The 24,808-nt window shown below is 45.9% G+C and overlaps 1 protein-coding gene and 2 long non-coding RNA genes across 7 annotated transcripts in view; all 3 read right to left on the bottom strand.

Annotated features, from left to right (window-relative positions):
- The window catches only part of LOC311424303, a 35,364-nt gene extending 10,872 nt beyond the window's left edge, over positions 1-24,492 (bottom strand). The window contains exon 1 of the long non-coding RNA XR_014686044.1: positions 24,286-24,492. This is a non-coding gene — a long non-coding RNA (uncharacterized lncRNA). The remainder of the gene's footprint in view (positions 1-24,285) is intronic.
- On the bottom strand, positions 660-15,353 carry LOC311424267 (ATPase family AAA domain-containing protein 2-like). Of its 5 annotated transcripts, XR_014686033.1 has the most exons (10): positions 15,079-15,353; positions 14,020-14,146; positions 13,386-13,569; positions 12,216-12,401; positions 10,864-10,993; positions 10,516-10,712; positions 8,516-8,644; positions 7,679-7,852; positions 6,586-6,633; positions 5,682-6,055 (listed from the first exon to the last, which is right to left on the bottom strand). XR_014686033.1 is itself a non-coding variant. In XM_084499270.1 (8 exons), the coding sequence occupies exons 1-8, from the start codon at positions 15,248-15,250 to the stop codon at positions 1,225-1,227; spliced, it is 1,671 nt and encodes a 556-aa protein (XP_084355396.1). In that variant the 5' UTR covers positions 15,251-15,353; the 3' UTR covers positions 660-1,224. The 5 variants fall into 5 exon arrangements, 3 of the variants coding, with proteins under 3 accessions (XP_084355396.1, XP_084355397.1, XP_084355398.1); XR_014686034.1 differs by lacking the exon at positions 6,586-6,633 and having other exon boundaries at positions 6,009-6,055; XM_084499270.1 differs by lacking the exons at positions 5,682-6,055; positions 6,586-6,633; positions 7,679-7,852 and adding an exon at positions 660-1,770.
- Positions 15,820-17,663, bottom strand: LOC311424484. Its single transcript, XR_014686108.1, has 3 exons — positions 17,567-17,663; positions 16,760-16,919; positions 15,820-15,911 (listed from the first exon to the last, which is right to left on the bottom strand). It is a non-coding gene; the product is annotated as an uncharacterized lncRNA (long non-coding RNA).
- Positions 24,493-24,808: the final 316 nt, after the last annotated feature.

Here is a 24,808-nt window from a genome sequence, read left to right as displayed (position 1 = left end):
TTGGGGAGAGGCTTGGGCAGGGGTCTCCTGCGGGCAGGGTCGGGGGGGCTCCGGAGGGGACTCAGGCGAGGCTTGGGCAGGGCTGTCCTGAGGGCAGTGAGGAAGTCAGGGTCGGGGGGGCTCTGGAGGGGACTCAGGCGAGGCTTGGGCAGGGCTGTCCTGAGGGCAGTGAGGAAGTCAGGGTCGGGGGGGCTCTGGACGGGAGCCGAGGGAGGCTTGGGCAGGGGTCTCCTGCGGGCAGAGAGGCAGTCAGGGTCGGGGGGCCTCCTGACGGGAGCCAAGGGAGGCTGGGGCAGGGTTCTCCTGCGGGCAGGGATGAATTCCTGCTGGGGAGGCCTTTTGGGCAGGGCTCTCCTGAGCTGGGGCCGGGCTGCAGGCTTGAGTGGGGAGCTGAGTGGCGGCACAGCAGCTGCAGGGGGCTGCAGCGCCCGCCCAGCCTGCACCTTGTCGGGGTGCAGCCCAGGGCTTGAGGGGACCTCACCGAGGGCTCCTGTGGCTTCCAGTCCCTGCGTGCTCGGCTCCTCGATGTCCTCGCAGAGGTCAGGCAGCTGCGAGAGGAAGCGGCTGAGGGCAGGACTGCTGGGCAAATCGGGGAAGGCGTCCTGGGGCTCCACGGCATCCAGGCAGCTGAGCAGCTCCTCCAAGCCGGAGCTGTCCAGGTCGGCCGGGAGCTGGTCCTGCACGTGCTGCAGCTGCTGGCTGTCCCCTGCCAGCTCTGGAAAGGCCTCGGCGAAGGCATCAGGGCCCAGCTCCAGCAGCTCCAGGGGCTCCTCAGGCACCTCTGCAAGTGTCGCCGCTGAGGACGAAGCAAGACAATCCCCCAAGACGGGCAATGTCAGCTTTGCCATGGCCCCTGGGTGTGGGGCCACAAGCGGCCGGCTGTGCCAGTCCCAAACTCACCGTCGGGCGTCGCCGTCTGGGTGCTGGCGGTCCTTGGAGCCTGGGCAGGCTCGGGGGGAGTGTGGCCGGGCAGCGGGGGCCCCTGGTCCTCGCTGAGCCCCACGGCGTGCAAGCAGGGCTCCGGCAGCTGCCCCCGGCTGCTGCTCAGGGTGCGGGGCGTGGGGAGCGCCTGCCCCCGCAGCGGAGGCCCCGGGACGAGGGGTGGCGGGGGGTTGCGCTGGGCGGGGGCCTGCAACAGGCAGGTGCCTGCGGGGTGCAGGAGCTCCCCATGGAGCACGGCCCTGGGCCCCAGCCCCAGCGCATGGTGGGGCACCAGTGTCCCCGTCACCATGGGCTGTCCCCACTGATGGACGGGGGCACAGGGAGGAGCGCTATGGGGGAGCTGCCCCACGGTGGGTAGCTGCACCAGCTGCAGCTGGTGCCCCATGCTTGGGAGCTGCACCAGCTGCAGGTTTTGCCCCACAGCAGGGAGCTGCACCAGCTGCAGGTTTTGCCCCACAGCGGGGAGCTGCACCAGCTGCAGGTTATGCCCCACGGCGGGGAGCTGCCCCACAGCAGGGAGCTGCCCCCCGGCGGGGAGCTGCCCAAGCTGCAGGTGGTGCCCCTGGGCTGGGAGGTGCCCCCCAGGTGGCAGCTGCACCCCGGCGGGGAGCTGCAGCACCTGCCCCTGGACCCCCGGCACCACGTGCCAGACGGTGGCCTGGGGCAGCGCGGAGGGGAGGGTGGGTACCTGCGGGGGCTGCAAGGGCAGCGCCGTCGCTCCGGGGAGGGAGGGCAGCAGCCAGGCAGCCACCGTTGGCGGCACGGCTGGGACGACGAAGGGGGAGTTTTGCGTCTGCGCAAGCCGCGGAAGCCGTCTGGGGAAACCCTCTGTGGGAAAAAGGGCGCTGGGCTGAGCTCTGGGGCGCTGGGCTCGCCAGCAGGGCCGCAGCCCCGGGAGGAGCGGGAGCCGGCTGCTGGACCTGCCATGGTGGCTGGAGAGTGGGGCGGTTGCTTGGGGAACCCGGGCAACGGGGGTTCCGTCCCAACGGCTCACCAGCCCCTCGCCGACATCTTGGGGAGGACTGCAGGCTTTGGACCCAAGCAGGCTGCCCAGCGCAAGACTTGGCCATCCCCAGCAGGCTTGCCCTCCCACGCAGCACTTGCCATGCCCACCACGCTTCCACACCACCACTTGCCCAGCCCAAGGCTTACCCAGCCCAGGACCGGCTTCTCGGCCTCAGCGGCTGTGCCCATCCTTGCCATTTCACCTGATGGCACATTCCCAGCAAGCCAGGCGAAATCTGTCCCATCAACACCACGCGTTTCTTCAGCCAAAGAGATCTCGTCCCAAAGAATTCCCCTCTCGGAGGACTTTTCCAAGCACTTCCTTCCCCAGGGAATGGTACCCACCCCATTCAAGACTTCCCATCCCAAGGCTTTTCCTTCCCAAGGATTTCCTACCTAGAGAACACTTCCCATCTCTCTCCTTTCCTAGCCCAATGTCTTCCCACCCCAAGGAAGTCTTCTCATGCTGTAGCCCTGAAATGACCCCAAACGGCACCTGGCAGCTACTGGGAAGGAAATGAGCTCGGTCATGGTGAGCTAGCCGCTCGAGGCCCTGCTCTTTGGCCCAGGTGTCTGTGAGGCGGTGTTGGCAAGGAGTCCTGTTGTGAACGTAAGGATAGAACAGATCATAAAATAAGAACAGAATTAACCTAACAGAACATAATAAGAACAGAACAGAACAGAACAGAACATAAGAGCATAAAACAAAGACATGTCACGATCCTTCTGCAAGTGCAGGGTAGGCGCAGGGTTGCTTTGCATTTGCAAAAGGAGTAAGAAAGCCTCCAACCCCACTGGACCTCAGCCACCTGCAGGATCCAAGCAACGCTCCCCACTTTCAGTTATCTCCCTCCCATGCACACAGTGGGAGCAAGGTTGAGCAAACACATTTTTGAAAATTTTTATATTAATGAAGAATAAAAGAAGTCTACAACACCCAAACTCTCTGTGTACCCAAGGCAAAAATCGTGGATTATTCTGCCTCAATACCGTTTTCAGACCCAATTTGTCAAGTCATCTAGCAGAGGATTTCTCTCTTGTTCACTCACTAGCTTAGTAGAGCACCACTTTACATAGGTGCCGGAGCAAATTCCTCAACCATCTGAAGGGACTTGATCCCAGAAAAGTTCAAAACTGCAGATGACCCATGATTTTGTGGTGAAGCATCTATTAAATTAGAGCTCTTCCCTGAGGGCACAGTGAGACAATGTGAGAAGAACCCCGTATCTCACTGATTGAGGCTTTATAACTCTACAGAATTGTCAGTCAACAATAAATGGAAAGTGCAGGAGATATGTTCTTTCTTCCTCCTCTCCCTGCCATACATTAGCAGAGAGTTTGTGGTGGGATATAGGTTCAGAGCCTCGCAGAAGAAGGATTTGAACCCAGGCTCTCCACAGTCTGCACCACTGCCTTCCTGATGGCTTTTGACCGTTTTGTTTTATATTTTATTTATTTTATTTTATTTTATTTTATTTTATTTTATTTTATTTTATTTTATTTTATTTTATTTTATTTTATTTTATTTTATTTTATTTTATTTTATTTTTATTTTATTAGCATTATTATTCTTATTTCTGTGGATGGTGTCTAAGTCTGGGGGGGAAGAACCAACCGTGGGAGGAGGGAACGCTACTACTGTCTGTGACAGTGGTGATTTCTGGACAGTGTTAGCAACAGAGCTTGTGCAGAGAAGAGAAAATGACAGGCAGTCTCTGTTGTTATTCCATGTACTAAGTACTGTGTGCAGTTTTGGGCTCCACAGTATAAGAAAAAGACATAAAACCGTTAGAGAGTGTCCAAAGAAGGGCCACAAACAGGAGGGTCTCTTTTAACAGGGGTATTGAGATTTATGGCAAGGTTTTGGTAGGAATTCAGGGGCTGCTCTGTGCTGGACACAGCAACAGATTCACCATAAGCCAAACTCAGACAATAAGCCAAGGTGTGCTGCCTCTAAGAATGCCCAGAAAATATTGGATGGAGAGAGATGGAGAGAACAAAAAGAATGAGGAACAACAGAGGGAACATCAAGGTCATAGGAGGAGGAGAAGTAGATGCTCCATGGTGGAGCCCATATTCTTTGAAACCTGTGGAGGATCCATGGCAGAAGAGCTGAATATTCCTGACAGGGAGTGCAGCCTGTGGAGGGCCCCCACTGGAGCAAAGTAGAAACGACAAGAAAGGATCGGCAGAGAAGAACTGCTGCATATTCATCACAGCCTCCTCCTGTGCTGCCCATTTCCCCAGTGAATGGGCTGAGTGAGATCAGCAGGTCAAACAGGTGCTTGGAGTGAAGTTGAGCCCAGGAGAGGAGGAAAAGCGTTACCCCTATGTGGTTTCATGTTTGTCCTTTTGCTTCCCAACACCTGAACTAGGAATTAAATTTATACAAATTAGTTGGCATTAAAAGAATTTCCTCAACTCTCAGTTAAGAGAGTTTTTCCCACAACAGTCATTGATAAGCAATATCCCTCTCTTTATCAAAGCTTTTGCTTCCCAGGGATTTCCTTCCTAAGGAACATTTCCCATCTCTCTCCTTTCCTAGCCCAATGGCTTCCCACCCCAAGGAAGCCTTCCCATCCCAGCAAGGAGTTCTCGGCCCACTCAGCATTCCCCATCCCAAGCATTTCCCAGTTTCACCATGCAACACACAGCTTGGCCACCCCACAGCTATGCAGAGATCACAAGAGGGATTTGGACCATGCTGATAGACACAAGGTCACGGGGATTTGCTGTGCTGACGAGCAAAGCTTCTTGTGTGCCCCAAGCATCCTCGCTTGCAGGGCAGTAGAAGATGCAGAAAAGGCCTTGCCTTAGTGGAAGCACTGCCCTGCTGGAGCTCCAACATCCCTCTTAGCAGCACGCTGTAGCCCCCAAATGCCCCCGAAAAGGCACATGCCAGCTACTGGGAAGGAAATGAGCTGGCTCAAGGTGAGCTACCCGCTCAAGGCCCAGGTGTCTGTGAGGCGGTGTTGGCAAGGAGTCCTGTTGTGTGAGTCAGTTCTTTGTGGGTGCTCCGTCCCCACCAGGCTTGCTTTGGAAGGCCCAGGAGAGTCTTGTGGGCACTGGCCTGGGGTCCCAGGCTGAGCCAGCTGCTGCCTGGCAATCAGGGAGGCTTGCTCGGTGTCTTGGCCTGGGGTTGCGTGGCCAGGCTGTGGGAGCGGGGGGCTGCAGGGGTGTCCTCTGTGAGCAGAATGCAGCAGCTGCCCCATGGGAGCTCAGGGCCGCTTCCAGGAGGCTCCTTCCAGGAGGGACCCACCCACTGCTGCCCAGAACGCAGAGCAAAAGGATGATGTTTGCGCCTGGGGGAGAGCTCTTCCTCTTGTTTGGCACTTCATCATCAAACCAAAGGAAAACTATTTTCCTTTAACCTCTTTATTTCAGGCCTTCTTTCCTAGTGGTCATTCAAAACTGGGAAAAAAATAGTCTACCAAGTCAGGGTTTTTTGATTTGATAATCAATCTGCAGACTGTTAAGTCATCAAGCACTTCAAGACTGTTTGAAATAATCTCTACCTTAATATAAAAGGAGTACTGCACACTTCTGCTCAGGAAGAAAATCACGGAAAATGTCAACTTTGATTTTAGATGTTGAATTTATTGCAGTGAGATCTTCCTCATCGCATGATTCTATTTGGATTTAAACCAGATTATCTACGGAGAGACCAAGATTAGGACAAGAACTGCACAGAGTTCAGCATGAAGCCAATCAGGAGCTCAAGTTTGTATTCTTTGTATTCAACTTTATCCTTCTCTTGCTGGAAGGACCTGCTTTTTGACTCTCCTTCTCTTCAGTAGGAGCATGTTCCCTCTTGCTTTGGTAATGCTCTTTCTCAGTGGTTTTAGTCTCGTCCTTTGTATCTTGGCATCTCTCTGTAACAGCTGAGGAGGAAAGGTTTTTAGAGCTACATTCAGTGTCAGACTTGAGGAAGGAAGTTTGCCACAATTTCTCACCAGGCTCACAAGACTCTTTGCCGTACAAAACGTTTTCTTCTGAAATGAGGTCACGTTCTTTTGATCTTCTTGGTTTCTCCTTGTCTCCACCGTCATCACATTGGTACTGTGCGAGGTATTCATCATTCCCAGGAGATTTCGGAGGGTCCGCGACACTGCACAAAATAAAATCACATTTCTCACTTCTGCTGAAGGACGTGAATATTACGAGTAAAATCTTCCAACGTCGAACAAACAAACAAAAACCTCCGGACTACTTGAACACTCGCAAAGATATGCCATTTAGAAACCTGTCCGGTGATTAGGACACCTTCTTCAGCTCCCAGAGAAAGTGCTTTTTCCCCTCTTGCTTCTGAAGCCATTGCACTCAAAAAGCAAACGCATCTGTCTCCCTCCACATGCCGCTCTGAATAAGAGCCAGAATATTCAAAACCACTCTATTTGTTCTCCCCACATAGCTGAAAAAACACCAGTTGAAACAGAGTTTTCTACCTCTCTCCCACCAATTTACATTCACGTATCCTATGACTGCAAAAATAGAAGGCGGGGCTCAGGAGGAACAGCCAGTGTTGGAAATGAAAAAAAGCAGCCCGTTTCTTCAGAGTCTTAAGCCTATGCTACTAGGAAAAAACAAAACAAACCAAAACAAAACAAGAGGAGAGGAGAACAACAGCGGGAAATTTACCTATTCTCCAGGTGTTCAATTGCAAAGCCTCCTCTGGAGGATCAACAGCTGTGAATTCAGCGTGCGTAGGAGAAATCAGATCTACATCTGAACCACAACTATTTCAGTAGTATCACTAACTGATGTTACTCTGAAGAAGCAGTCAGCACCGTTTCTATGTTAGGAAAGAGCTGAACAGAGTCTGTTATTCACATGAAGTAGTCAGGCAGGTTTCTTTAGGAAGGCTGGGTTTCACTAGAACATTACTAGCCTGTAAGCCTCATGGCATCACCTTCCATCTTGACTGCTAAACCTCCTTGCTCCCTACTATCTTCTTTGCCAAGATACAGCTGTCCACATTTACTTTTCCTACGTGGCTGGACTGGCTTTAAGAAGGGATCTTGCAACTCATCCTCTTGTTTGCCACTTAATCATCAAACCAAAGGAAAACTATTTGCCTTTAACCTCTTTATTTCAGGCCTTCTGATGTAGCGGTACCTCTACACCGGCTGGGGACTGCAGGCAGCTGTCTGGAGAGGTCGAGGAGATCTGCTGGCAACTTTGAAGCAATTTCCGTCCCTGGAAGATTGCAAAAGTGGGCAAGACCCAGACCAACCCGATCTCATTTCAAAGTTAACCTCGCTTTGAGCAGGAGGCAGGGCCAGATTACCTCCGCAAGTCCCTTCTATTCCTTTTCCCCTTAGAATCTGGGGATGTTTCAGCTAAAAAGGAGGGCAGAAACACTCTCAATAGGTCTCCACCATGTAGTAAAACAGTGCCGTGTACCTGGTTAACCTCTGCAGCCCGCAAAGCATTTCTATTTGCAGCAGTGCCCTGACCCCAGCCTCTTGCTGAGCTCCGTCCTGTGCTGCTCGGATGCTCCCGCTGCTCAGACACGGGGGCTTAGAGAGCCACCGGGCCAGCACAAGCCCCTCAGCTCACCGTCAAACTTCACATTTGGCATCTTTCACTTCACCAGCGCCACCGGACGAGGAGCCCAGCGATGCCTGACGCTGCTCCGGGCTCACCTAAACGTGGGGCTGGAAATTCAGATTCAAAGCTGCGAAGGTTTTTCTTAGTGAAAGCATGGAATGAGTGGCCATCAGTGACTAACCTTACAGGAAGGCATTCACTTTGTGAATGCTGCAGTGAATGAAGACTGAAGGCGTTTTCTGAATGACCTAAGGAGAGTCCTCCCCGAAAAGCAGGACGGTTTACTGTCTATGTAACATCTCCTTTGAAGGTTCGAGCACGAGATCCACCAGGTTTAAAATCTCAAGACACGGATCTGCCACCATAGAAGCAATACATTTCATCTACTAAGCCTAAATACCGTATTTTGCCTCCTCTGTAGGTTTAAAAAAACACGGCCATGCTTGAAGGAATGCATTCTCAGATATTCTACGTTTCTACAGTGCTTTAATTAATACCACAGACATGTTGTGCTGTTCAGGGGAATTTGCAATTACATTTTCATTTCCAACCAAACACAACCTGACACAAATTGGGAGTAACAGGAACTAATCATCTGGAAGCCGGGATATGCATCATTCGCCATTTTCTAAGAAAATGACAAAAATATAAAACCCCAGCAGTCTGAGAACGTGAGCATTGCGGTAAAGGCCTGATCAAACAAACGCGAAAAACTACTACAGGAAAACTACTGGCAGACTAAGGTTAATTGCTTTGAAAGGGCTGTGTGGGTGGACTCATTGTCTTCAAGTTCAAGCTTTTTCCTGCAGAAACTGCCAACAATTATGCCAAATATAACAATGGTTTTGCAAGATGGATAAACGTCTTCCAGACTGAAAGGGAGAAGTCGTACTGTTGTTGTTGTCTGTGCACAGACAGCTAAGCAGTAAAGAGCAATGCTAAACAACCACGATATCCCAGAACACACAAATACTGTGTAACAGTGACAGAAAGTGCTAGAATTCAAAACAAAAATTACCTCCACCAAATCGGTTTTGTCGTAGTCTTCTCTATGGTTGTAAATACACTGATTAATGATGCCATATACTTTTTGCAGGTGATAAATGTCAAATCCCTTCGTTATCTCAGTGACACAGCGTAACAGTTTCTGAAGACAACAATGGAGCAAAACAACAACTTTAGAATCGTACAAGATCCTTTGAATACGCTCTATATGTTTTCGGAGGTTGAACAGTAACAATACAAGTGACATCCTACTTTTTCTTACGCTATTAAATAAAATGTGACACTTCAGAGAACAGATTAAATATCCCATGAGATTTCAGCATGGAAAATGAGTTAATTTTTCATACTTCAGAGAAAGGAAAGGCTGAAATTTCGGACAATCTTTTACTACTAACCAATCTATCACATTAATGGTTGTAATTGCAAGCCGACTGCTCCCAAAGCAGCAGAGAACGACACGACCCTCTTTGTAGGACAGCTGCTGCCTCAGCAAAGCCACTGTTGCATTTCATTAGAGAAGCATTGCAGCAGCGCAGGGCACTGTAAAAAGGCTGCAGATCTTGTAGATACAGCTGTGCCAGCTGGAAAAGGAAGCACCCTTAGGTGATTACCTTTACCCACGTGTGCCATGCCTACAACTCTGCTGGCAGAACAGATTGCTCAAACGCCCAGAGCAAAGGCGGATTAGTTTGCTCAATTCTACCTTTAAATTCAGGGGTGGGTAAATAGCAAAGTGACTGCTTGTAGCAATCACCTCTCTCTCACACAGTCATTTCTATTACCAAAGACGCAGAGACGATAATCTCTGGCACAGCAACAGTGACAAGCTAGTGGCAGCACCTTCTTCCACTGCCACAGCTGTCCATTAGCTGTGTGAGCCTGCGAGTATGTAGCTTTAAGGAGCAGCCATACCAAATGGAAATACTACTGCCCCCTGGAAATAACGCTGCTTATCATCTTCTCAGCAAAACATTTGCGATGCATCAGAAGATGCTGAAATTAACCAGTTTGCTTCTCAAAAATGGAAGGGCTCTTTCATTTTTCATTAGAGCGGCTAGGAGAGGACAACAAGAAGTAGGGAGGTCAGAAGCACGTGCATGGTAGAGAAGAAACACTGAGGGTGGGAGATTCTTTTCACTTTGCTTCAGAAAATCAAAACAGTGAAAGCTGAGCAAGCCATCCGGCATTCTCTTTGTTGTCGACATTGAGGAAAAGGTGCATGAATTGCACCTGTGAAGTACCTATTGCAGGCATCTACTTTAGAATGAGATAACTGGGCGCTGAGGTGCTGATTTCTTCCCTCAGACCAGAAGAGGAGCCTAATGACTAGTTGAGATGAGGACATATGTATCTGTCTAGATTTTTCACAGCTCAAGAACCTAGGAGAAAAGGGGAAGAAAAGCCAGTGGATGCCCACATGAAGAGGACTTTGCTGATCCGCAGGTATATTCAAGTTACATCTGTCTTTGAAATATACGCCCCTAGTTTAGGCTTATCTAATAAATTAAGGAGAAAAAGGCATCTAAGCAGCCAATTGGAGGAAAAAGAAAACACTCTGCACTTAAGGTTGATTCCTATTGAGGAGTTCCAGATGAAACAGAGAACAGGATCTCAAAACTTATTTTTACAAACTGCTGCTCCTATTCCTGTTCCCACAGGAACTGACAGTCCAATAAAGGGCTTTAGACTTCATTAAAGTAGTCCTGTAAATACTGTTTGTAATTATAAGGAAAGATCTCTGTGCTTTTCAGTGCTGTGACATGCCTACATATCAAAGCCTTTTCACGAGCAAACTGTGTTGGCATTTGGACTGGCTTTTTAGAATGAAACCAGGGCTTTCAGCGAATAATCCCGTAAGAGACATTTGAGAGTCAGCAGAAGTAAAAGCACTGCCTCTGCTTCTTGCAAAATCCTAATAGTGCAGCCCTAAAAACAACGTTGAACCTTCCCCAAAACGCTGAGAAATACGAACACTGACAAGTTACAGACACACACAGATCAGCACTACTTTACCTTCTGTGGGTCAACGGGCTTTGCAAATTCCCTGAAACGTCTGTCAGTGGCAAGTCGGTGAGTAACGTCCCTCAAGAAAATTCTAAGGTCACGCAAGGTATCCTCCTCTTCCTCCTCCAGCATCCCTACTTCTTCCTCTTGTGGCTTCTGAGGCTCAGCTGGTGGTGCTACAGGCGGGACTTCCAATGTCCGATCAACTTCAATTAATCAGGAAAAATTAGCCAATTTACAGTACTCAAATACAAGCATATGACAACTTACTGACAGAAAATGACCACCAAAGCAAATCCCAAAGAGCTAGTAACTTCGATAGGAAAGTTTTAGATGTACTTCTCATATCCTCCTCACCTCTTTTCTTTACAGGAGGCTTAGCCACTTCATTTAGAATTAGGTCCTCAAAAAAAGCTGCTCTCTCTGCCCTACCAGGCAACTCAATATTGCACACTTCTCCAAATTCCTTATTAAATAATTTTTGGATCTAAAGCAGAAGGAGGAAAGACATTTCAGATTTAAGGCCACAAAAAACTCATCTTCTATTCCAAAAAGACGAGTACCTTTTCAAATTAATAATAACCTGAAGAACACAAACTGAAAAAAGTTATCTTCCTGGCCTTAAAAGGCTACATTTTCACAGGCTGGCACGGCAAATTCAAATATCACCTTTAAGAATCACCTGTAGAATTAAAGCTCCGTGAAGGAATTGTACGCTACACTGATAAAGTAATGGCTTTCACCGCATCCAACATCGCTTCCTTTGGATTTACTTGCCTTGCTGCATCCTTTACTTAGACCCTTTATGGCTATAGAGGGAAGAGAAAGGCTTCAGCAGACAAGTGAGGGCTTTTTGCTGAGTTTTTATTTCTCTACCAAAAGGTGTCTGAAGTAGCTAGTACCTCTACGTCTTCCTCCATTTTCAAGTTCTAGTATTAAAAGGTAGGTGAGGAATTTCACTACTTATTTTAGAAGGAATTTACAACCTGTACAAAAACTTCTGTGGGAACTCAAGCACTTTCAAAGCAGTTGATAATAAACATGTCTAGGTAAGACCCGTTCTCTTCCCGCAATGACTGAGACCAAATCATCAGAATGAGAACAGCGTGGTCCTGTTTTGGGCACCTTCCCTTAATGTAAACTCTCAGAAGTCAATGAAGTTCTGCACGTACTTTTACTACAGTTTATTTAGGAATACAACTAGAATTCGATTCCAAAGTTACTTTAGCAGAAATTGGAACTCAACTTTCCAGCTTGGAAAGCTTTGGCCTATATGAAGAAAGAAACTGATTTATTTATTTCTTTTTTAATCAAAGTGTTTCGATTCTCTACGAAATTGCATTATTAGCAGTTTACCCAACATAGCATGGAATGGCAGACTGTCAGAAGAAATCTCTTCAGTAAAGACATCCTCTTGTCATTTCAAGCACCGCATATTCTTGACTGAACCACTTTGTAGCCACCGGAATTATTGTATTAATTTATTATTTGCATGTGTGAGAAGGGGGTGAAAGTCACTTGCTTGACTCAGAAAAAACCTTAAGCAGATGCTTTCACAGTATTCTTTTTCTCTAAGCAAATTTTAAGTGATTTGTTAGGGTGCCTGAGTAATAACAGCATGCATTTAACAAAGCACATCATTTTGATGCTGAAAGCATTCATAAATTACAAGACACTGAAGAAATAGTAAGGAAAGTATTGACAAATACCTCTTCTGGGAGATCTGAGTGACGTACATCAGACGTAGCAAGCAGCAAAACTGGCGAAAATGCTGGAATGTTACGTAGTAGAGTTAGAAAAGTAAGTTTCAAGGCAGGTCCAGCGTTGTCCCACCATAAATGGATATCTGGGACATAAATTGTGCTTGGTGCTGTCTTCTGAGCATTTCGGATCAGCTAGTGAAAAGGAAAGCTTGCGTAAGAAAACTAAAACACGTACAAGAACCTCTTAATACATAGCTACATAGCCATCTGACTGCCCCATGAAATGAAACTACGTGAACAGAATGGCAAGCATCCTTTCACATACGGAATTTCTCTGTGCACCCTTTCAGATTATCAGTATTCGGAGAACTCTAGTCAGAAGATGGGAAGGATATATTCAGGCAGTGGCTAGACACCGTAGCTATACGGCCACAGCCACAATCATCGCATAACAAAGAAAGGAAATGTCCCTCTTATGGGACACATCAGTATTCAGTCGTGTAACATGTCTGTCCTTACTTGTACGGCTCTCAAATGTTTCCACTAAAGGTAAAAATATTTTAAGGTAGTGATGCCAAACAAGAAAATGGATTTCCTGCCTAAAAGTAAAAACACCAAATCTCTTCATTTTTTCTAGTTAAAACCACATCACCGTGCAAATGAAGTGTTTTCTGAATGTTAATGCTTTTATTGCACATACCGCAACAGCACAAGTTGTGTATGTCCGTGTGAAAACAAAAAAAACAGAAGCCCCAAACCTTGGTTGCCTTACTAATATAATTTAGAAGAAGGCTACAAAAAGTAGCCGACATGCAGTCTGATACAGAGCCATCTCCTGGGAGCACACAGTCTTAGGAGGCAATGAGAACTACTTTCTGGATCCCAGTGACATGAGCAGCATTTCTTTCCACAAAGAGATGTTTATTAGCAACACCGCCCAGCTTCCTGAGCTGCTAGCAACATCCTCACTGTAAAATTGGGTATGGAAAATGTGGACATGTACAACATCCAGATTGTTTGTGGTGCTGTCTAAAAGAAAAGGGGATTTTCAGACAGAAGCAACATTAAAACAAGGCCACCTCCATTACTAATGAATTTTGCTCACCTTACTTGCAACTCGATTGATCCTTTACATACAGTCAGTGAATCCGATGAGAAGAAAAAGAAAAAAGGTACCTGTCCACAGATTTCTTCTGGCGGTGCAACTTTTGTAAGCAGAACAGAAAGGTCCAGGGTGTGAACGAGAAACTTCTCCAAAGCGTGCAACACCGCGGGTGCCACGTAAGAAACCTGGCCGTACCCTTCTTTTCCTACTATTAGCAGACAGGGCCGGCATGATGTTGGTTCGCAGAAAGCACTCCTAGAACAAGAGTTAAGAAAACAAGTTTATAAATGAGGTGCTGAATAGACACACAGATGTTCCAAGTACTTTGAAACAGAAGGGCAAAAGGTGGCAACACAAACCCATAAAGTTGGCGTATTTTTAGCTAAAAGGACAGACAGCACATTTATGTGGTCTTGAGTCTTTCAAAGAATGCCATGGATTAAGTCAACGTGTTCTGGTAGTCTACGGATCACTTTGGCTTAGGAAGAGAAGCCTGGGCTTTTCAGTTTGGTCATTCAGAGCAACCTCATTACAACTTTAGTCCCTCCACCCTTTCTTCCTGTGAATACCAAGCACCCCTTCAACACACAAACTTGATGTTACCCCTTCGTCTACCACCCCCTCGCACTTTTAACAGCTGGAAGTGTTTACAAAGACTCAGCAGACCTGAGAATTTAAACGTAACAGGGATCTATCTTTCTTTACCTGCTGAAACAGAGGCGTTTTTTCTCTGGTCCGTCAGGCATTCCATCTTTTAATTCATCTCCAGAAACCAAGGATGCATCATCATCACTGTCGAACATATCATCTTGTAAAATAGGATTGAAATGGTCTGAAAGGCAAAAGAGGTTTGTTAACTTTCCTGAATAGCCTTTGTCTCTTTCTCTTACATTAATACAGCTTCTAAATCAGTGCCAAAACCCTTTCTTCATTTGAGAGCACACACTGAAAGCTATTTCCTAGAGTTCATCCCACCACAGATCTAAGGACATGGCACAAGGCCCTACAAAGCTGTACTAAGTCCCACTGATGTGTACGTATAAGGTACGCTACTCTTGGTGATTTTTTTCTCCCCCTTAGAATAAAGGAGATTACGAACAATTTCTGCAGTTGCTAAATAGCTAAAAAAAAACAAACAACAAGACCATTTCTTTCTGGAGGAGGTTCCCACAACGAAAGCACGGGGATTAAGGATGTGATGGCCACAGAATTCCATTCATCTAGTAAATATCATGCTAATTGATCTCACGTACACGTGTATAGTACGATCCACAAACATTTAAATTAGGAGACTGGTTAAAAATGATGATAGCTAAAACAATATTTAGCTTAGACCAGTTATACTTGTATACTTGTATCCTGACATTCTTCAGAAAGGAATTAGAAACATTGACCCAGAAATGCTTCCCCTCCAAATATCTGAGTTTTGATTTTTTAAAGAAAAATAGGTGCCTTATACTTCAAACCTCAAGTCAACCTCTACAAATGCTAATTATCTTAGCTGCCGTCAGAAGCAGGATGCTTCAGTAGAGAACGCATCGTCCTTTACTGTGTGTTGAGTCATTCAGAGCTTCCATTTGGCATTTCAGTTTCGAATCCACAATAAAACCTATGCGTTATAGTCCAGACTTGCCCAAAAAAAAGACATGCACATGCAAATAATAAAATTCTACCACCATTATGTCTGAAAGGTTTAAGTTGATTGCACAAACCACAAGTTTTTGCTTTAGCAGAATTATAAAGAAGTGGATGCTGTGGTTATACCTTGCTGTCGGTCCTCCTTTAGTGCAAGCTGTGCATGCGGGAAGATCTTCTGCACAACTTGTAAAATATTCTCTACTGATCTTTTAAAAAGTGGCTTGAAAATGGGTGATAGTGCTTGTACGGGTGAAGCCTCGATCCTGTTTGAAGCCGGAACAACCTTCTTCATAGCCATGAAAAAGTCCTTTGCTTTTATTTTAATAGAATTAACGTCTAGTAGCAACTTCTCCCTACTTGCATAAATATGAGGATAGCATTGGCGTAGAGAGCACAGCGCAGCTTCAGTACAGAGGGATTTGATATCTGCACCACAGTATCCTAACAAACAAAAATCAAACGTTACATCAGTCAAGGCCCAGGTTTACAACATGCAACATTTAAAGAATTTGTAATGCCAAAACCAAACAGCTTAACAGGGAATTCAAAGTGCTACCGCTCTGCAGGGAAGTTTCATGTTGCTCACTGCCTGATATCCTGCACTTATGCAGCTGAAGCAGACTCCTCATCAAAAACTATACTCTTGAGGAAGATGCCCCAGAACCGTTTAATGTTCTCAGACAACAAGAGGAACGACAACAAAGAGTAAATAGATGAAAGCATCGAACTCTGATTGCTATGAAGATGTGCCAGCTGCCTCGTCGACTAGTTGTGCAGCAAGGCACAAGAGCATGGGTACTGCCTGGTACAAGCTAAGGTTCTTTACAACTTGGTCACAAGCAAGAATCCCTTTTGGTTTCAGTCTTACCAATGCATTTCTCAGCTAGTTCATCAAGCAACATGTCCAGTGGCTGAGGGGTCCAGTCACGAGTATGAATCTTGAACATTTCTTTTCTAGCCTGGAAGCAAAATCAGTGCATTTTAGCTTGTCCCAAGTTTTCCTTAAAAACACCAACAAGAAACAAACAAACCAAAAAGCAAACAAACAAACAACAAAAACAGTCCTCCCTCAAAACCCCTCATCTATTAATACGCTTTTCTTACTTGCTCAACTTTCAAGTATTTTACAGTTATTTAATATACACTCTGCATTGTCAACCATTCTTATTTGTTATACTGAACTTTTTCTAGGAACCTACAATGAAAGAAAAGGCATTTATAGCTTCAATAACAAGTTTCCAAACTAGGAGACCTAAGGACCCAGAGGAAAATACTGCAATGAAAAATGTATCCAGAAGCATTTCTTTGCTGTCCAAACAACTTCTCTAAAATTTAACAAGCTTTCATTTTGACAGTCTCATTACTTCATCACATTTGCCTTTCAGTCAGTAAATTCACAGAAAGCACTTCTGGCACAATGCTTCAAATTGCTACAATTACTATAGAGAAGAAAATAATTAACACTCAAACTACTACCACTGATCCGGGGCACAATCAAATGCAAACACGTCCCCTATTCATTCATAAGTGAAGGATTGAGACCAAAAACACAACTTCATGATGAAAACACCCAAGTGGACTAAATGATTAAGCAAACAGGTACAACTTTGAGAATGAAAGGTTTGATTATAGAACTAACTACTTGGTGGTATCATCCTGACCATATATATCCAGTACCAGATTTGCCCTCCATGGAACAACGCAGTGTCTCCACATATCACTCTTTTGTTCAAGTTGTCAATTATTTTTTTTTCCTATAAAGTTGGACTTTGCCATGGTAGCACTAACATTGAATTTAAGTTCTCACCTCTTTATTTGGCAAGTTGAAGAGGAACTCTCTGCCAAAGCGTCCTGGTCTTTGTAAAGCAGGATCTACAGAATCCAGTCTGTTGGTAGCTCCGATTACCACGATCTCCCCTCTGTTATCTATGCCATCCATAAGCGTCTGAAGAGTTGAAAAAATGGAACTAATAGAAAAATATAATTTTTATTTACTGGTTCAGTAAATTTTGTTACATTCCACATGACTTTCTTGATGCCGTAACAACCTTCTTCCCAGTGGTCATTCAAAACTGGGAAAAAAATAGTCTACCAAGTCAGGGGTTATTGATTTGGTAATCAATCTGCAGACTGTTAAGTCATCAAGCACTTCAAGACTATTTGAAATAATCTCTACCTTAATATAAAAGGAGTACTGCACACTTCTGCTCAGGAAGAAAATCACGGAAAATGTCAACTTTGATTTTAGATGTTGAATTTGTTGCAGTGAGATCTTCCTCATCGCATGATTCTATTTGGATTTAAACCAGATTATCTATGGAGAGACCAAGATTAGGACAAGAACAGCACAGAGTTCAGCATGAAGCCAATCAGGAGCTCAAGTTTGTATTCTTTGTATTCAACTTTATCCTTCTCTTGCTGGAAGGACCTGCTTTTTGACTCTCCTTCTCTTCAGTAGGAGCATTTTCCCTCTTGCTTTGGTAATGCTCTTTCTCAGTGGTTTTAGTCTCGTCCTTTGTATCTTGGCATCTCTCTGTAACAGCTGAGGAGGAAAGGTTTTTAGAGCTACATTCAGTGTCAGACTTGAGGAAGGAAGTTTGCCACAATTTCTCACCAGGCTCACAAGACTCTTTGCCGTACAAAACGTTTTCTTCTGAAATGAGGTCACGTTCTTTTGATCTTCTTGGTTTCTCCTTGTCTCCACCGTCATCACATTGGTACTGTGCAAGGTATTCATCATTCCCAGGAGATTTCGGAGGGTCCGCGACACTGCACAAAATAAAATCACATTTCTCACTTCTGCTGAAGGACGTGAATATTACGAGTAAAATCTTCCAACGTCAAACAAACAAAAACCTTCGGACTACTCGAACACTCGCAAAGATATGCCATTTAGAAACCTCTCCGGTGATTAGGACACCTTCTTCAGCTCCCAGAGAAAGTGCTTTTTCTGGCTTGCTTCTGAAGCCATTGCACTCAAAAAGCAAACGCATCTGTCTCCCTCCACATGCCGCTCTGAATAAGAGCCAGAATATTCAAAACCACTCTATTTGTTCTCCCCACATAGCTGAAAAAACACCAGTTGAAACAGAGTTTTCTACCTCTCTCCCACCAATTTACATTCACGTATCCTATGACTGCAAAAATAGAAGGCGGGGCTCAGGAGGAACAGCCAGTGTTGGAAATGAAAAAAAGCAGCCCGTTTCTTCAGAGTCTATGCTACTAGGAAAACAAAACAAAACAAAACAAAACAAAACAAGAGGAGAGGAGAACAACAGCGGGAAATTTACCTATTCTCCAGGTGTTCAATTGCAAAGCCTCCTCTGGAGGATCAACAGCTGTGAATTCAGCGTGCGTAGGAGAAATCAGATCTACATCTGAACCACAACTATTTCAGTAGTATCACTAACTGATGTTACTCTGAAGAAGCAGTCAGCACCGTTTCTATGTTAGGAAAGAGCTGAACAGAGTCTGTTATTCACATGAAGTAGTCAGGCAGGTTTCTTTAGGAAGGCTGGGTTTCACTAGAACATTACTAGCCTGTAAGCCTCATGGCATCACCTTCCATCTTGACTGCTAAACCTCCTTGCTCCCTACTATCTTCTTTGCCAAGATACAGCTGTCCACATTTACTTTTCCTACTTGGCTGGACTGACTTTAAGAAGGGATCTTGCATCTTAGAAAGGGAACAAAAGCTGCTGCCCAGCAGCGTCTGGCTCAGGGAGGAGTGAGAAAGCTCTGTGCAGCCCCCAAGGTCCGTGCAGCAGGAGGCAGGAGGTGCTCCAGGCTCACAGCAGCACTTCCCCTGCAGCCTGTGCAGGGAGAGGCCCCTGGTGGAGCAGGCTGTCCCCCTGCAGCCCATGGGTCCCCCGTGGAGCACATCTCCATGCTGCAGCCCCCCTGTGGCTGGAGGAGCCCCCGGTGGTGCAGGTGGCTGTGGCCTGGAGGAGGCCGCGGCCTGTGGAGAGCCCCCGCAGGAGCAGGCCCCGGGCTGGACTGGAACAGGCTGTGCTGAGCCTGCTTTGCCCGTGACGCTCCTTGTGGAGTGATCTCCCTGTCCTTCTGGCAGCCCTTGAGCCCTTGCCAGCCTCTTTTCTCCCCTTGGCGTTGGAGGAGGGGCAGGGAGAGAGCGCTTGTGCTGGAGCTCAGCTGCCCAGCTGAGGAAAACCACCACGGCTCTGTCTTGCCGCTGCTGCAGCACGCTGGTAGCAGCCAGCACCGTCTGTTCTTCGAGCCTCAGCAAGCCCACAGCATCTTCCCAGAAGGGATCCCTTTCCTTCACGCCTGACAGGCGCCGCCTCCAGAGGCTGAGGGCTTGTGCCCCATTTGCAAGCGCTTTCTCAGTGCCCCCTTCCCCAGAGAAGGATCCGGATCCCAGCTGCTTGGCTTCCCTGCCCTCTGCTGCCAGGCTCCCGCAGCTGCTATCCCAGCAGCGCAGCAGCCAGCTGACAACGTGCTCGCCTGGAGGACAGCTGCAATCTTGTCCCATGGCTCGCAGCTCGCCCAGGGATGGGGATCACCTGCTTCCTGCTGCTTTTGTCTCTGCTCTCCTTTCCAACAGCCTCTTGTGCCCTGGGATGGCCCTACCTTGGGGTAGGCTGCCTCGCCTTCCTCTTGCTCCTTCCCCTTCTTGGGAGGACTTTCTGCCCTTCCGAAACGAGATGACTTCTGCATGCATTCCTTCCCCTTGTGTGTATTGGTGCCTGAGACAGCAACGGGGTCGTCCCCGGAGCCAGCTGTAGGGCCTGTGCCAGGCTTGGAGTGGCTGCAGGGGACATGCCAGGGGCTGGAGGGGCTGCAGGGAACATGGCAGGGGCTGGAGTGGCTGGATGTGAAGTACTGTCAGTAAAGAATTTCTTTCTAACATATATTAGAAATCTCATTTTTCAGTGTAAAGCTATTACTCCATGTCCTGTCACTCCAGGCCCTGATAAAGACCCCCTCCCCAGCTTTCCTATAGGTTGCCTTTAAGTACAGGAAGGCTCTCAGCCTGGCACACAGTAAAACTGATGGCAGATCCTTCACTATATTATTTGAATTTCACGGAAATAGAACAGACTATCAACTTACTTAGGAGAAGTAATACAATTTCAGAACTATTCAAAACCAAAGGCGTTCCAAACTAAGTTTAAGTTCAGAGGAAATCCAAAGAAAAAAATAATTTTGAAACTAATAATCAGAGACCATAATCTTCTACAAATGATAGATTTTTCTCCTGTACCGGGTAATTTTGATCTGTCTTTAATGATCATCCAGACATGGATTTGACACCGAGTATCTTGCTTTGCCTCTGCATTAAGTCTTCTTCTCATGTGAGGTAAATGTCCTGCTTTTATGGGATGGGTCTAGGAGACATACGCGCTGTGTCTCATGATGCTTGGATATCATCTTAATTCTGGGTGAAGATGAAAGGTCTCACTGCTTCCTGAACAGGGAAGTGGATGTCTGCAGTTAAGAACCCTCTGTCTAATCTAGAAACGTGAAGGAAGGAGTTTGCTGGATTGCAAGTGACAGTGAAGAAAGCCACAGATGACATATCAAACTGATTAAAATGTTATTTAGCTCAGGGCATGGCTAATGATGTGGAGCTGGAATAGTTTGACGACTGTAATTACGCTCACTATCACTGTTACTTGTTTATAGGATGGTAATGCCTAAAGGTCCCACTGGAGCCTGAAACAAGGTTGTGCAGGGTGCTGCACGTGCATATCTCAGTAGCGCTTTGATAGCTAGTGATACAAACAGACAAAACAGAGAATAAAAGGAGAAACGGGGGGACAGAGATAAGATCTTCCTGCAGGTCATTTAGGGTATCAGCCATGAGTTCAGTGCATCCAGCTCTCTAGTGCTCTGCTGGCCCAGTGAGATGAATGGAAAACATTGCAGCCTTGGAAAAATAGTACTTCTTCTAATTCTTTGGCCAGTTTTGATGATTTAGGACTGCTTTATTTATTTATTTATTTATTTATTTTTCTTTTCCCCATTTGTGCTGGAGAAGGTGAACTTTTTAAATACCTGTTCTGAATTCAAATATCATTTTCATTGTTATGTTTCTGTTTTGTTGGCACTATTCATACTGACTTCTACCCTTCTGTGGAAGCAAAAGCTTATCATACCATAAAACTGGAAAGGTCACAGAAAACTTCAGAGCTTTTGAAGAAAGCTGAGGAAAATCCATTCCCTGTTCTAGGCAGAGAGAGTGGCTGATTTCCAGACAGGTAAATGGGCAGGATAAGGCCACTTCATGTCCGCTGATGGCCAGTTGTATGGACTGCGAAGATAATGGACTACCAGCACAAGAGACAGTGCCAATAATCTAATCCAATACAATCTGTTTCAAGTGGTAGAGACCTGATACTCTATGACAATGTGAGGAAGACCAAACTGTCAGGCAAACTTTGAGATGATCATGTTCAGGATCTAAAACTCTTAAGACAAGTGTCAACGCAGGAAGGGTGAAATAAAAGCATGAATGCCATACAAGTACTGAAAAATCTCAGGAAGTCTGGAAACCAGGGCAAATGGATGTAATAAGATGGTGCTTTGTGTTAGCAAGAAGCAGAGGATAAGGAAATGTTATGGGTCAGCAATAGAGTGGTTTTGTGCAAATCGCTGCTAAAGAAAGACAGCCTTGCTAGCCTGCTCTTTGCTCTTAGCTCCAGTCTACAGTTGTCAGACACATAAACAATAATGGGAATAATGGGAGACTTCAACTTCCCAGCAAAAGATTGAAAGATGATTACCACTTATTCTCATACAGATATACTATGTGATGGATTTCTTCACAAAAGTGAAAAAATATAAGACCATTTTAGACTTGGCTCCTGTATGGGTTTAAATGTAGTAAGATTTGAATAAAGTCTGATCATGAGCTGACTTTTCTCATTTTACATTTCAAGACAGACAAAACCAGGCTTAGAATGAAGGTTTTGAGGCTTAGAAATGCGAACTTTGAAATCTGAGGCAATGAATAATTGAGTCTGACTAAGCATCTCTGGGACTTGAGTGCAGAGAAGGCAGAGTTAAAATTCAAAATTCAGATGGGAAAAAAGCAATGAGAGAAGGTACATTTCAGAGGTTAAAAACTGCAAAAATAAAGTACGAATGACCAAAAACCTCCTTCACATAGGAAATTAAACAGTAACAGTAAATGATACTTAAGCCACAGAAACCAGGGGGAACAAAGAGAACAAATTAGGACCATTGCATACTCGAGGCAAAAATAGATCAAAAGTTAATGATGTCTCAAATGCTGCAAATCTTATTTCCTGCATCTAACAGCAACAACAATGTGCTATTAAGGGCAGTGACAGGATTCCCATTGCAAATGAGGGTAGGGCAGTAGGCACAACATCATCTGAGGTGAAATAAAAATCTATAGTGATTCAAGTGAAAAATGACAAGCTGATATCTACCTAGCCTATTAACAGCATTGGCACACAGAACAACAACTCAAGTAGGAAAAATACATAACAATTGTGCAAATCAGGGATAGTCCCCAGAATGGGAGAGTAACAAATATACTTCTGTCCAGGAGAATGTAAAGAGTGATCCAGACAAGTGCAGGCCTGTTAGTTTGACATCAACGCTGGGCAAAGCTTTGTAGCAAGAATAGATAAGACTAGGGAAGTAGCGGGTAATGTGGAATTTACAAGATAATTTATTAAAGCTAATTTGTTTCCAGAGAATTTAGTAGCTTGCCTTTGTAGGACCAGTGCTCCCCTACACAGGGGATGAACTACATCTATTTCACTTTCTGTGAGCTTCTGATACATTATCTATGGATTTGGGCTTTGGGGCTGCAAGTGAATCAAGGGAGTTTGCAATTGTTCACACTGTTCGAAGAGGGAATTACCAGCAAAGGAGAGGTTACCTGTAGTGATTCTCAGAGACAGTTCTGAAACTGCAGCTGCTAAGGAGACAAAGACTCATGGAGAAATGTAGGCTGGAAGGGACCTCTGAAAACCCAACCTCCTATTCAGAGCAGAGATGACTTCAAATTTAGGTACGTTCAGTATGGACATGGTGGCCGAAGACTAAAAATTCCATACGAGCTTTGAGATTTCCAGGTGACATAAAGTTGGGAAGTACTACCGAGCCTGACAGAAGGATATCCCTTGTGATTGAAATGGTTCAGGTGAAGTGACATTTGAAACCATGAGCCAGAGATTCTCAACAAAGGGTGTTTTTATTGTTTTGTTTTGTTTTGTTAGAACGGAACAGGGTTAAGCTGAGGCAGGGGAAATATAGGCTTGACAGCAGGAGGGGGTTCTTCACAGAGAGGGTGGTTGCACACTGGAACAGGCTCCCCAGGGAAGTGGTCACTGCACCGAGCCTGTCTGAATTTAAGAAGAGATTGGACTGTGCACTTAGTCACATGGTCTGAACTTTTGGGTAGACCTGTGCGGTGTCAAGAGTTGGACTTGATGATCCTTAAGGGTCCCTTCCAGCTCAGGATATTCTATGATTCTATGATTCTATATGGCAGTAAGGAGTTTAAAACAAACAATAAAACAACAAAACGCCATGTTCATGCACTGTTAACAGAAGAACTGAAAAAGTTAAGTGGTTATATGGTGTGTATGGCTATTTTATTTTATTTATTTATTTATTTATTTATTTTTCTCCAGTATAAATACACCTGACAGGGCAGCCCTGCCAAACATTTAAGACATGAGGCAAAATTCTGCCACTTGTATTCACATTGAACTTAGGAGGAAGTGTTCACAAGACAGAAGGAACAAGTTGCCTATTGTGTGGAAGGGAATTAAAGGACATCGTTCTGCTCAGCCAGATGCCAGTTGAGAGAAAAATATGATGTCTCTGTGAAAATGCATTTCTTGAGTAAATATCAAGGAGAAATAGGAAATGTGTAAGTTGGGAGATACATCTGAAATGATGATTGCAGTTGGCTTATGAGGAACTTTGGACAGGAAATTGGTAGCAACTTCCCCTTTTAAGAATAAAGTGCACCATAGATATGAAGTCAGCATTCACCTAAAGAGTAGAGGCCAACTCAAAGCCCCCACAACAAAGCAGTGGACAAACCAGAACACTAACATGTTGTGGTCTAGAGTCACACAGATATACATAATTTTACTATATCTAAACATCTGAGGGGTTCCTTTGAGAGGCGGAGGGCTTGTGCCCCATTTCCATTTCCACTCTCAGTGTCCCCTGCCTCAGAGAAAGATCCGAGCTGCTGGCTTCCCTGCCCTCTGATGCCAGGCTACCAGAGCAGGTATCCCAGCATCTCAGCAAACAGGTGACAATTTGAGTGCCACAGCAGTCCTCATTGTGAGCTGGACACTCAGGGCACTTGTGGCCACCCACCTTTGTGAGCTCCAAGGCTGACAGTGACTCTCTGCTGAGCTCCCACGGCTCTCAGGCGTCCCAGTGACAGATCTCTCGGCGCTAAGCTGACTGCCAGGAGAAAAGGCTCCCGTGAAATGGCTGCTCCACAACGGCAGGAGCAAGGTCTGCTGGGCTGGGGGTTTGCAGGGGAGCTCGGCCTTGGGCCTGGCAACTGCGCCTGGAAGCCAGGGACGGCCTTGGTGTGCAGCTGGACACCTGGGCCTGAGAAAGCAAGGTCTCTTTCAAGACACTTGGCACCATCGTCACGCAGTGGCTGTCTCAGGGGGATGAGAGAAATGCACAGCATCTCTTCCTTCCCTGAAAAAGGGATGGATTTTGACCCAAAATGCAGCTCCTTTCTCTCAGAAGCATCACGTCCTCCTCTCTTTCTTGTATTTCGCTATGAATTTAGAAATCCTTGCAATCCCTGCAGCTGTGTCCCCTGCCAGCTTCTTGTGTGCCCCAAGCATCCTCGCTTGCAGGGCAGTAGAAGATGCAGAAA

This window comes from Aythya ferina, assembly GCF_964211825.1.
Source record: "Aythya ferina genome assembly, chromosome: 27".
NCBI classification, from domain to species: Eukaryota; Metazoa; Chordata; class Aves; order Anseriformes; family Anatidae; genus Aythya; species Aythya ferina.
The sequence above is the reverse complement of the archived record's forward strand: the minus strand, read 5'-3'. Positions and strand labels throughout refer to the sequence as shown.